Source organism: Trichoderma virens, assembly GCF_000170995.1.
Source record: "Trichoderma virens Gv29-8 chromosome Unknown TRIVIscaffold_1, whole genome shotgun sequence".
NCBI classification, from domain to species: Eukaryota; Fungi; Ascomycota; class Sordariomycetes; order Hypocreales; family Hypocreaceae; genus Trichoderma; species Trichoderma virens.
In genome coordinates this window covers 986,802-999,837 of record NW_014013748.1, presented here as the reverse complement: position 1 = coordinate 999,837, position 13,036 = coordinate 986,802, and the positions used below count along the sequence as shown (strand labels likewise).

General features: G+C 46.4%; 4 protein-coding genes across 4 annotated transcripts; 1 reads left to right on the top strand and 3 right to left on the bottom strand.

Annotated features, from left to right (window-relative positions):
- Positions 1–1,687: 1,687 nt before the first annotated feature.
- On the bottom strand, positions 1,688–2,648 carry TRIVIDRAFT_62831 (uncharacterized protein; the record flags this gene model as incomplete). The annotated part of the gene is made up of 2 exons (XM_014105782.1): positions 1,688–2,501; positions 2,629–2,648. The coding sequence occupies 2 exons, from the start codon at positions 2,646–2,648 to the stop codon at positions 1,688–1,690; spliced, it is 834 nt and encodes a 277-aa protein (XP_013961257.1).
- An 858-nt stretch (positions 2,649–3,506) lies between these two features.
- TRIVIDRAFT_211342 (uncharacterized protein) lies at positions 3,507–5,385 on the top strand (the record flags this gene model as incomplete). The annotated part of the gene is made up of 3 exons (XM_014105781.1): positions 3,507–3,528; positions 3,591–4,298; positions 4,361–5,385. 3 exons carry the CDS (start codon positions 3,507–3,509, stop codon positions 5,383–5,385), a joined length of 1,755 nt encoding a protein of 584 aa, XP_013961256.1.
- A 1,226-nt stretch (positions 5,386–6,611) lies between these two features.
- On the bottom strand, positions 6,612–8,916 carry TRIVIDRAFT_141500 (uncharacterized protein; the record flags this gene model as incomplete). Its single annotated transcript, XM_014105780.1, has 4 exons — positions 6,612–8,155; positions 8,206–8,268; positions 8,320–8,506; positions 8,557–8,916. Coding segments are annotated over 4 exons (2,154 nt in total), but the record flags the coding sequence as incomplete, so codon positions are not given.
- Positions 8,917–10,707: 1,791 nt separating this feature from the next.
- On the bottom strand, positions 10,708–12,978 carry TRIVIDRAFT_187981 (uncharacterized protein; the record flags this gene model as incomplete). Its single annotated transcript, XM_014105779.1, has 3 exons — positions 10,708–10,962; positions 11,065–12,590; positions 12,675–12,978. The coding sequence occupies 3 exons, from the start codon at positions 12,976–12,978 to the stop codon at positions 10,708–10,710; spliced, it is 2,085 nt and encodes a 694-aa protein (XP_013961254.1).
- Positions 12,979–13,036: the final 58 nt, after the last annotated feature.

Below are 13,036 nucleotides of genomic sequence, written 5' to 3'. Positions count from 1 at the left end.
TCATATTGGAAACAAAATTTTGCAGCTCAATTAGTGTAGAAATATAATACATGTATTAATACGACTCTTGTTGTGCTGCACCTGTGTGGAGACACGCTAGACGTGGAGTGAAGAGAAGAGTCACTCGTTGTTTGACCTACCGGATAGCAAAGCTGTTGGCGTGATTGTGCATATAATGATGTTAGTGAAGTAGGGCCATCATGCCGATTGTACTCGCAAGAACGCTGATGTGATTGGAATCCTTTTCCACTGCAAGGAGCGTGACCGTTCAACCTCACAACTAATGACTGCCTCCAGTTATCCATCCGGAGCGTTCGCTGATCGTATTGTTATGGACGATAACTGATATCCTTGTATCCAAAAATGGTGTTAATAGCTACCTCCGAGTGAAGGCGCTTGCAAAAGCTAAAAATGGTCAGGACTGCGATCGCAGTCATCAAAACTCCAATCATAGCTCATTTACTGAGACGATTTAGAACATTTTTATTGAGACGAATTAAAGTAATGTTCCTAGATTCTTGCTGAAGCTTCAGATAAGTCGATTGTGTCAATACGTCATTCTGTCCGTGTGGGAGGCGTTGCACTTGAGACAATGTTTAAGATCGTTGACAAGAGATAGGCGGGGTAGGCTGCACAAATCGCGCGACAAAGCTTCTTTACCTTATCGCCATATGATAAATATTAAAATTGTACGCCATAAAATTTGTCCCCTCAATGTTGAAACGAACAATGGGTCAGCTTTAGTTCGTCAGATCGGTGGCACTTGACACCGGCAGCTCTTTTCATCCCACCCGTTCGTCAATTTCCTCTCGCCTTACTCGGAAGACTAGGCATTTTTATGCGATCATGGATAGTCCTAAGTTATGTGTTTGGGCTTCAATATGAGGCTGATGCCACCTGTGAGAGTTTCGATTTGCCATACCAAAAAATCACTAGACGGAGCCGCTTAAGAGCCTGGTTCACGGTTAGCAACCTTCTCTCAACATAACACTAGAGGTAGCAGTTAGAGTAAACAATGTAAAATAAACACACCCAAATCCACCGATAATTGTCGACTGGTATATTCTTATGGTTAATCCTTAGTAAAGGTACCAGCCGCACCCTAGATTTGCGTCTATCTCATTTCACACAATCTAAAACCCTGAATACACCCAGCCACAAAGTCCAATGAGATCCTGTAAGTTATCCCTGAGTAGTAACGGCATGGTATTATGCATGAAGAGTTTGAATTTAATCATAACTGTGACATTATTCATTGCAAGCATTGATCGGTGTAGTGGGCCGGATGGCGGTACAGGGAAAATGTTCGTTAGACATCCAGAGGCCTCCGTTGGATACTTTCAGTTAAATGTTTATAATAGGGAATAAGAAGCCAATTAATAGTAGCAAGATGCAAAAAATAAGAAGCAACATACAACAGTCGGTGCGCGCCACTGACTATTAACCTGCCTCTTATTGGGTTGACTCTGGGAGAGCGGATGGGATCCCGTATATTCCATAGATGTGGTCGTATGTGCCTGGGCTGAAGTGGCAAATGGCGCACCAACGATGCGGCTACATATAAGTAATGCTCACTGTCTCGTAAGAGATTATGTACGGCGGCATTTTGGTCAGATCGGAATGAGGCACCAAAGGTCAAGGGACAGGTGAAGGTACCAAGCTCGAATCGTAGTTGCCATAGGGTTGTTTAATGAGGTGCATCAATGCCGTATTTCTTGTAGTTAAAGTGTTCCAGACTCAATATGCATTCTGCCCAGCCATCATCGATTTCCCCCAGTTGCCAGGTGTCTCCAATCTCTACTAACCCTGTCTTTCCTGCAAGCACAATATCCTGCTTGTCTTGATACTCGACCGCCAAATCCGAATGTGGTACCCAGACAACCCTCATTCCAGCTCGCCTTCCAGCCTCTACCCCAATGACACTATCTTCAAAGACCAAACATTCGATAGGCAAAATGGGCTTTGCGTCTGGACCAGCAGCTGTGTTTAGTGCCTGCAGGGCTATTATATACATGTCTGGCGCTGGTTTCCCCCGACCCTTTGGAACTCGCGGATCATCGCCCAAAATTCGTTTATTAGGTGAGAAAGTATCAAGCAGTCGTTTTGTTTCTGGTCTTGTAGTTTTTAACTCGTAACTGTGGCTCTTCGTACTGGACGCTAAAGCCAGCTCGATTGGGTCGCCCGAAGTGCTTCGTGCACGGCTCAGGTTTGACAAAAGCTTCTCCGCACCAGGCAGTGGCTCGCAGTTCGGAAAAAGCATATACATCTGTTCGCTCGATTCACGAGCGAATTGCTCGCGAGAGATAGGCAGCTGAGCCCAGTTGTGAAAGACGTCACCGTTCGTCGAGTCTGGGATACCCATGAGCTGGGCTCGGATCGATCGAGTAAAGGTAGGCCGTGAGTACTTTTCCAGGAGCTGGTTAGTAGACTGAGTGATTATGTCCTCCGAGTTGATGAGCAGCCCGTCCATGTCGAAAATGCAAGCCCGGATTGCCGGAAAGCTGTTGACAGCATATCTGTTGTTTAGCTTCCGTCCATAGTAGCAATATCGCATGGGCTCCTAAGTGGACGACCAATAATGACTCTCCTAAAGATCACCTTCGGATGTTATGTGGGAGACGAACTTACTCTGTCTTAAGCGGAGACATGATTCCGGATGAGTCAAGGCCGGAACCGAACAGGATTGATAGGACTGGGAGTTAAACAGGAGACGATGCCTGAGTTACCAATAGGTTGTCAGGTTCAACCAGAGCGTAGCTCTTGTTAATGCGCCAGGCTTGAGAGGACACATTTTTGAAAGATTCTAGTATCGGCCAACCAATCATGATACTCAATGTAAGCAATGACCCGAGTCAATATTCCATTAATATTATTGAGAATTAAAAGGAGCCACTCTCACGTGGTCACAGATAGATTGATAGCTCAGAATTCCAGCACAATATTAGCGCCCGACGCCATCGCGCCACAGCCGATGTCACTAGCAAGAGTCCTTGGACCAAACGCAGGGGAATTAGATTGGATAGTGCGTGTTTTGGAGGGTCGCCAACAGCAAGCGCCCGTCAGGATAAGGAATAGCGTCTGGAAAGTTTGCTTCTGCCCCGCCAGCTTCAGCTTATCCGCGGCCTTTTCCATTTGTTGAAGAGCACATCAGTTTCTTCAGGACACACACTTACATGGGTTGTGATCCCTCTCTGTACTGCATGGTTAACCCTAGTAGGACAACTCATTATGCCGAGCTTCCATAACGGCAACATGCATCGGCACAAGGGCTTCTCCATGGGCGGCTGGCCGTAGGACTGGGTTGCCAAGGGATACAGCCTCGTTCAGCTGTGCTGCTAATATATAAAGACCAGGTGCTGTGTCAGCTTCTGTCTTGATCGCGTACCATGACTAGCTGTTCGGCGCTCTTCAACTCTCTGTCGCGTTGACTATTGCGCAACATAGTGTGAAACACAAGACACGCGTGCTATGCCAACCAGTTTGCGTATAATGGTAACCAATAGGACATGGAGCGCAGAAAGGTTGCATGTGAGGTCCTCACCGAATAGAAGTGATTGCAAGACGCGGTACAGTTATTGACTCTACAATAGCTTCGCCCGAAAACTATACCCGAGCAATTATTTCGCTTTCGAGGAGATATTCAAGCACCTCAGTCTTCCCAGGAAACAATTTCGTCGACATTGGAGAATGGATGCTACAAGACCGAAGTCTCCTCCATTCAGCAGCAAATCCAAGGGATGACGCCACTCTATTCGCCTCCAAGTCCGAAGAGCCCCATGATCTAGTCATCGTATACAACAGTGGGGAAAGGAAATGGGATATGCAACAGTATAGTCAGCACGAACATGAAGCCTTTTCCGCGGTCACATCCATTCCGCCGGGAGGCGCAGGGCAAATAGTCTTTATTCGTGGCTTTATATCACCATCATGGGTGTCAGCAATTGGCAGCAAATATAGCATCGACCCGGAGTTCTTTAGGCGGCACATGGATTTTCTGTCCGCGAGTATTGACAGACATGCGTATAGTACTCCATCGCTTCCTAGTTCTTCGAAAAACCTGTTTCGACTTTGTGTCAACACACTTCTTCATCGCGACGATTTCGGTGGACAGGATCTCCAGTCACAGCGCTCAGAGCAATCTACCGAACTAGCAACGTACAAGATACAACAACTTGGTTCTACTCGAGTGTGCTGTGGAGATTCTTTGGTGCGAGAGTACTCCACTGTTTGTTCTTCATTCTCTGTGATTGAGCAATGGATCTCTCTCTGTATCACCAAAACCGAAAGCGGGTGGACTGGTAAGGAACAATATTATTTACCACCACGAGACGAGAAAATATTTACAAAGTTGGGAACATAGTTATTGCCTGGATGGACCAAGGTAGACCCTTGGAAAAATCCCCTCCCGGCCCATGGACAAGTCACATCGAGTCGAAAGCTACGCCTCTTCCCGTCCTTCAACATCATCCTAAGATGGCATTTCGAACGACCACAAATCGTCTGGATCCAGATGCAAATGTTTCAGCACAGATTCAGCAAAGTACATCTATTCTACCCCTACAATACGATTCGTTGATCGCGCTTGTCGATTTAGCCCGCCGTGCCCCTCAAGATCCGCTTTCTATGTGCATTCCGTTATTTTCGCACGCCGCCTTTTCCGAAGTTCAATTTTTGAATCTTATCGAGTCGAGAATACAAATTCAGATAAATACCATTGTTGAAGGTGTTTCGACCGATGCGCTGGGAACTCTTCAATATTTTTCCAACATTCTCAATCGACATGCACAGCAGTTGAAAGATAGTACTCTTGTACTTAACAAGTTGGCCGAAAGAAGTAACCAGATATTTGGCAGAGCTAGAGCAGAAAGTCCGCTGCCACCAAGTCTTGGAGTTGGCACACGGCGGCAGGCATCAGACCCAGAGACAGTCAGAAATTTTGGATCTAGTAGTTCCGACGGCACCTTCACAACAAAGGGTGTTTTAGAAGACTATGAGGAACTTCGTATTCGTTGCATTGAATTGTCCAATCTTTGCACCAGCGGCATAACTCTGGCAATGAACAAAGCTACGATTGAGGAATCTCGAAAAGCTATTGAGCAGTCGGAGCGTGTCAAGAAGCTTACTATTCTTGCCACGCTTTTTATCCCTCTCAATTTCAGTTCCAGTCTATTTGGTATGAATATTGATCTGCTCCAGCAGAATGCGGTGAGATTTTGGTGGTTTTTTGTCTTGTGTGCCCCGATTACGCTTTTTGCCTATATTTTTTATCTCTGGGATTACCAGTTCCTGAGACGATGCTGGACGAGGCTCTGGAAAGGTCTTTTGTATCATAGGAAAGGAAGTGCTGCTGGGGGAAGCGACAAAGATCCAAGCCATACAGTGTAATTATGTGGTCTAATACAAGAATTGGACAAGTACTTGACTTCTGAAGTGGAGTAGCCATTCAACGCCCTACTAATATCGAGGTAAATTCGCAAGGACCGCTGGAGTACTGGATGCGTAAACCTCATTCAATTTTGGGCGTGCATATCCGCTTGCCAATAAAATCAGATAATATATGATTATAATCATCTCGTTCCTCACATTCTTCGAGAATTAACCAAACAACAGAAGGGAGTATCATCAGCGAGCCCAAAAAGCAACAATTTCGTCAAAATCCTTGGTGGTCAAACTTTTTGCATCTCGATCTTCCTTGGTAATCTCCTTTCTTAGGCGGCAAGCAACTCTAAGAGCAATGGAAGCCTTCTGCGCCTTACCCGTTGCCTCAAATAACTTGCCTTTGAGGAAGGTCGTTCGAGCAATCTCGTTCTTGTGTGCTGACGGATCTACGGACCAGATGTCTAGCGCGTTATTGATCATTGCGCTAAGAAATGTTAGAAACCAGCGATTGGCTCACAATTTGTAGACTGTGCAACTTACATGGCCTCTTCGTTCTGACCTAAGCGAATAAAGTGCTCAGCCAGCTTGTGGAAGACATTTGCAGTATAGAAATCTCGTTCTCCCACCGTCGCAAGCATATGGCGCCATGCTCTCTGGTGGTATTCCAAACTCTCATTCCATTTGTTTTGAGCGGCGCGGAGGTTGCCAAGTGCGTAGAGGATCAATCCAGTTCGAACAGATTCTCTATCGTCCTTCCCTAAAGCCTTTTCTCTGCCTGCTAGACTGTCCAGAAGAAGTGTGTTGCATTCCTCCAATTTGCCCTGTGCGAGAAGAGCCCAACTTAGGTTGGCTTCTCCTGACCGAGGAATGTAGTTGCCAAGAGCTTTGCGAATTCGTAAAGCCTCTTTAAGAGCAGCTTCGCCTTCTTCATATCGTTTATCCTGGATACGCGAGATGCCCAGTTCAGCGAGAGCGAGGTACAGCCTCTCATCTTGAGCTCCCAGATTTTTGCAAATTTTTGAGACCAGTTCGAGAGAGAGCTCCTTCTGAATTCGACTTGCATTGAAATCGCTTGCATCCATGGCGATGGCTCCTAAGCAAAAGTGTATGTCTGCCAGTAGGGCATCTCGATCTGCATGTGTTGACGACTCGCAGATGCCGATGGCTGTAGAGAAGAAGCCATCGAAATGTTTTGTTCGTCCCCGCTCCTTTTGATACCTGGTAATGTTAGGCTATATATCAACAATAAAACATCTTGGAATATTTATTGATACGTACCAAGCAGCTTCAGCAAGTAGCTTTGCGAAAAGCATACTAGTTGCTTCAGAAAGATCCGACATCGTTGCCCAAAGCTGATGCATCTTTAGAACGTGGGGGTAAATTGATGCGCATACAGGCCATCTCGCGACATGCAATCTACCACCAGTCGATTTGGGCTTGGGTAGCTCTGGCTCCTTTGATGGTTTGGGCATGGCCGATGGCCAGTCAGCCCAAAGAATTCGGGCAACTTGATCGAACATGAATTGTTTCTTTTCAATGTCCATTGTTGTCAAAATTGCATCTTGAACAAGGCGATGGACTGATATCTGCTGCTTTTGCTTATCTCTGTAGACTAGAGATGACTGTAAGAGATCTGATCGAGCCTCCATGTAATTGCTCTTCTTAAACTGTACGCTGTCAGAGAACAGCTCCATAGACGCCGCCATTAGCAAGTCTTCCCCAATAACATCCGGATCGAGAAATGAGATCAGCTCTAGCAATTGCCGAGCTTGAGGTTTCAGTTTCTCAAATGCCCAAACAGTGGAAAGGGAATGGCGATACGTGATCAAATTGGTATCAAATTTTGTCTCATAAAGGCTGGCATGCTCTTCATGGTCCGCGTACAGCTCCAAAAATTCGGATAAGGTAAGGTCCTGACGACGGATAATACCTGCCATCTGAGAGATGGCCAGAGGCACTCCACCAAGTGCATCAGCAATTTTCCGTGCTGTATCACCTTCTGACTCGCTGGAAGCCGTAGTGAGATGATTGAATAGGAATATACTGTCTTGTTCTGACAAAGGTCCGAGATCTAGACCTAGAGGTCTCCTCGTAAACATGCTCTTTGCTAATGGGTCACGGCTGGTGATGAGAATGGAGCCGCTCCCTTGTGGCCAGTAATCAGCCAGAATCATTGGGTCGTCTGCGTTGTCGAAGATAAGCAGCCAGGTCGCTTCCGATTTCACTTGACCAGGCTGAACAAACTCGTCCGGCCCTGATAAATTCTTGCGAGGGTTCGAGAGCCATCCTTTCACAATCTCTCGGCTTACTACCTGACTTTTACACTCGGCTGAAGTTTCAAGCCCCAGTGCTAACGAGATTTGCTGGAAATGGTGGTCGAGCTTTGCAATCTCATCTGCCATGACCCAGAATACGGCATCAAAGGATTCTTTGTGGCGTCGGGCAAACTCCCGAGCTATCTCAGTCTTTCCAATTCCTCCAAATCCACAAAGCGCAAATTGGCGTAGAGCGGTCCCTGATGCTGTAACGATGTTTTTAGAAGGCAATAATTCGGTCGCAAGTCGCTCCAAGATGTCCTCGCGGCCACAGAAGTCTGAATTTGAAGTATGTGTGTTGAGAAGGAAGCATGGCAAATGGAGGATTTTTCGAGACTCGGGATTTGGTGTAAAAGGATGGACCAGTTCAAAGCCCGATAGAGATGTTCCGTCGGTTGCTCTATTGGACGGCCATTCAGTTGCGTTGTTTGAAGGCCATTCGGTGAGTTCCATTTGCTCGACTAATTAGCATCAGTATGGCTATTTGGTAAATCAGTAGTTATAAACTTACGTTTAATGGGCATCTCACTCATCGTAGGCGAGTAAGAGCTCATCGTTGCATACTGATATTCCTCTGGCGGCGATTAGTACTCTCCTACTCGGCTGTAAAATTTGGGTCACATACGATCCTCAAGCCGGATTGCAACGAGCTGCACAGCATCACGCAAAGTCTCATACATGAATTTGTTGAATTCGGATAAGCCTTCGCCTCCAACGCTCTTGGTAAAGCAGCACGTGTCGTGATGGTTGAGATTGAGCCCGATCACAGTCTCCATTGGGGCATGGGTCGAACAGGCTTCGCGGTTGACCAACTAGAATTCTTAGTTAACATTTGTAGGTCGTAAAAGGCTCAGACTCTGACCTGCTGATACTTCGGGCGCAATGGCGTCGAGCTATTTTTCGATTCACGCAGCTCGTAGACTGATAGTATGGGGGTACGAAACGAAATTCCTTCAAATCGATCTGCGAGATCAAGCAAAATTGCACCTTCTTGCTCAATATTCGCGCTCGGAATCTTTAAGCTTTTGCCTGTAGTTGCCTCCAATACATCTCGAAAACGTGACAAGCTCGTGGTCTTGTCTCCATAGCGATGAGGAGTGCTTAAGAAGATGACTCCAGCTATAGCATTGACAATCGAACCGTATCGAGGAAATTGCTTGTTAGCAACACACAAAGCTTGCTTGACAACAATACCGCCTAAGCTGTGACAGACTACCACAATTGGTTTCGTGTCGACCTAGAGTATGTGCATCAGGAGTCCACCACTGACAAATTAAGGAACCCAGTGGTCGAATATAGCTGGCTTCACTTACCATATAATAGCTTGCTTGTGATCGCGCGTCAAGTAATTGTTGGAGAAGATCATACCCTAGCATCAAAATCGACTCCCACGATGGCTTGGCGCCCACAAATGGCGAAGCATATTCGTACGCGAGAATGCGAGCCCTAGCACCAGATCCGGGTAGACTCGTGAGCCAATCCTGATCGGCAAACGGCCAATTTTCTGGCAAGGTCGTTCCTATGCCTGGAATGAGGACAATGCTAAGATTCGAGAGTAAGTAAACGCACTGCGCTGGATCAGGTAGTAAATTTTCCCTACTCGACACCGTCCTGAGGGTTATCAGCTGGTTCTCGCAACACCTGGAGGCGGCCAGTCGTCGCGAAATTTGTCGCCATGGCCATCTTTTCGCCTAGCCAAGGGAGAGAAGCATTATAGATGGCTTAACGTTTTGAAACAGGACGGTGGAATCTCCAGAGAATGACGTCTTTCCGGCCAGCCTCTGGTTTTCGGAATAGTAGAAAGTTCAGTTGCCCGCACCTCGACTGAGCCTCGCACAGAGTCACGCACCGCGATATTAATTAATATCCGTGTGCTAATCCCGAAGGGGCATATGATGAGATAAAACATGACTTTTCATCTTGTGCCTCTGCCTAACATCACCTTACATTCCGTCTTAACCGTGCGTGTTTCCGTAGCATTTTAAGTAGCGTGATTGGCCTTGATGGGTGGATATTGAGCAAGTACCAACATATGTTTTAAAGGGTCCGTGACTTGAATGCGATTTTGGCTCTTTCTTTCGGGAGGTTATGAAAGCGTAGGTGTTTTCATAATCTATTCAGCCGTATTTTGTTCCATGCGGGCACCTAAGCCAATAGAAAACGAGGCATTTTGCCCAGTTCACTTTCCGCCAATCTCCTCGCTAAATAGGTAGGCAGAAGAAGTGATGGTGCTTGTTGGCAGTCAGCAGTCGACAAAATGAGCAGGCCCACAGAAGAGACAATTCTTATGGAATGATACACCGACAATTGCCATGATAGAGGATGGCTACTCATAATGGAACGATAAATAGAGTGACTAGTTACAGGTAAACTTGCCCAGAGTTCGCATTCTATAGATGTTAAATAAAGTTATTTTCTGTATCTTATGGATAAACTTGCAAATGGACATTATATGCCTGGGTAAAGATGGAAGAGGTAATATTAAAACAGCGGTCATGCCAAAGGCTATGGCACGTGTATAGCGCTGTTGTTCGAATGCTATCTTGTAGCACCTGTTCTTACATATCGCCATTTTCGGTCTGAATCACGACGTCTTTCTCATCATTTGTTTTAATTAGTTTTACAACTTTCTACCTTTTTTTTGCGCGTTTGGTTTGATAAAATTGTCTTTTCTGAGATCATGTGCTGTCAAAAACTCGTTGGTTGGGTGGTGATTAGGAGTTATGCGCTAATAAGATCCCAAACCAACGCTGGATGAGTTTTAAACTAATCTTGGTCTAGTCTTCAATCATAGTACAGCACGCTACGGAGTAAAGTTACCGCTGTTCTGGGATTCCGCCAAACTTCAGAGGTGCAACCTGGCTCCACTTGTGGCTTGTGCCTGGTGTCAGCACACTGGTATCAACTCATGGCAATGTCTTACCTTCACGGCTAATTGTTGCTGCATGTATAGGGCGGGGCTGGTTAACTTGTAAATGTACAGATCTTTATTAATACTTATCATCCAAATAGTCTAAACTATCTTCACTGTAGCAGACTCTTCATCCGCAAAGAGCATGCATTTCTTACTCATATTATGATAGTAACGTCCGATGCCGATTCTCTCAAAAGCGCCCTCGACCGAACGAGACTGCTTCAACACCAAGAACCAAGTCTCCGGTCCCATATTCGGATATGGATCACCATTATCGTGCTTTTTCGAGACGGGGGCAGTCCACGAAAACAGCACAAGGCAGATAAGATTCTCATCATGTCCATCCATCATCCACTTACAACAGTCATCTCCGTTCTGGCATTTACCCTCCCTCCAGCAAGCCCCCTGACGGTCTTCAGAAAAGACTGTCAGACTTCTCGGTCGGTCCAGCTCCACTTTATAGGCGTGTAAATTTGAAGATCTCACATATGCCTCTGAGTTTCCTTCTGACCCAAGGGTTACAGCCAGCTCCACGCGAGATACAAGACCCGTCAGGACGGCCTCGCCACTCATGACATTACTTGTTTCCTCGTTTGCAAGTTCCCTCTGGCATGAAACACTTTCTACCTTGACGCACTCTATAAGATAAGGTTGGTACTTCCAGATCTCTATGGGCTTGTCGAACGTATAAGTTACAGGAGCGTTGACAGATGCCCATGACCAGCTTGGGACGCCAAAATTCTCTGCCGTGCTGGGTTCTGCTATGGGTGATGCCACCATCCATGCAAGCTCATAATGAAATTCTCCTCTCCATAGACCAGCCAGGTACTCTTCGGGATGTCCCTCTCCTTGGCTTTGTTGATCATCGGGCAGAATTTCACGGACTAGCTTAGCCAACCCGGAGACGGCGCTCAGCTTGTCTTTTTTAAAGGTGAGATGACGCTCTGTGTACTCCATCACAATGTCCCTCCATCTTCTATATGACTTGTGTGGATAAAGATGGTTACTTCGAGCATAGTCGTAACTGTGAAAATCCTCATAACGAGGCCGCGCCGGCTGTGGGTTGGAAAGGGCGACCTCTGCTTTGAGACGCTTCGACTTGAGATGTGTTCCCAGACGCCCAAACCCAGGGGGCTGAGCTTTCCACAAGATGTGGCCACACTCACATATTGTCCGACAAAGACACTGCCAAACCATCTCATCCCCGTTGAAGCATAAGCGACGAGTTGGAAGTAGGCTTTCTTGAAGACACCATCCCCTCTTATCAAGGGAGCTTGTTGTGAAATCTTCATTGTACTCAGAATCTCCTTCACGCCATAACCTTATGAATATCTCAAGAGGCGGTTCATTCGGTTCGAGAGGGACATCGGCTGTAAAGCGGCTTTGCCAGGCAGGGTGCGCAAACTTCTGGAGGCCGAGAAATGGTGATTTGCAAGTTGCGGGCTCAAGAGCTGCGATTGTAAGGCGAGAATGTAGATATATGCGGTCCATTTGTGACGCATCCTCGCGCCAAGCAATGGGATCATCCTGGACGATGCATAGAGAGTCCACCCACAGATTGCGAATATTGAGACCGCGGCAGACTGTAACGGCGTCCTGTATACCAAGAGGCATCTTGGAGAATGGAAGAGATTCATAGTGAGATTCTAAGTTTTCTGTAGTTGTTCGCAAGACACCTTCGGTATCGGATCCCCAGCAGTAGCTCAGACATGCATATGGTGCCACCTCAGTGGGTTTATAGAGAAATGGTTCTCTAGGGTCATCCTGAGAACCAACATCGATAAGTAGCCTAGGCATAAACCCTGTGTTTGGTAATTCGCACGCCTCATCGTGTTCAAGGCATTGTGAGAGCCACTGAGAGGCGCGATCCAGAGCGGGCTTGGAAGATGAATCCGGGATAATTTCCAACGTCTGAGCCCGAGGTCTTCGCAGGATACCCTTATAGTCAGAATGTTGATCCTCCGGTTCATAAAAGGGTTCATCTAGACGCAGTCAATAAATGGCAAGAGGAAATAGTTACAATGCATAGCTTCCGTAAGCAGAAGGAGACATCATGCGTAGCGTACCCTTTGATCGGTGGATGTACTGAAATGAGACGATTGGATCTCGGGCTCTTCGTCGTGGAAGGAGTTTGATCGTGTATGTTTTCCCCTTCTCGACATATATCTGGCATTTACTGCCTTTGTTGGCTTCAATCCATCCAGGCTTGATTTTGGCTACAGCTTGTAGTAACAGATTGCACTCGATGCACTGATCGGCCTCCTTGATGATGGTGTCTAACCCCGCACCAGCACCAATTCGACTCCAATCAAATCGTGAATGGGGACATTTTTCGAAAAACTCCTCATCAGAATGGTCGTCGTCTTCCATAGTGAAAAATAGAAAACGAAAAAAAAAAAAAAAAGATTACAAATTGGAAAAATGAAAA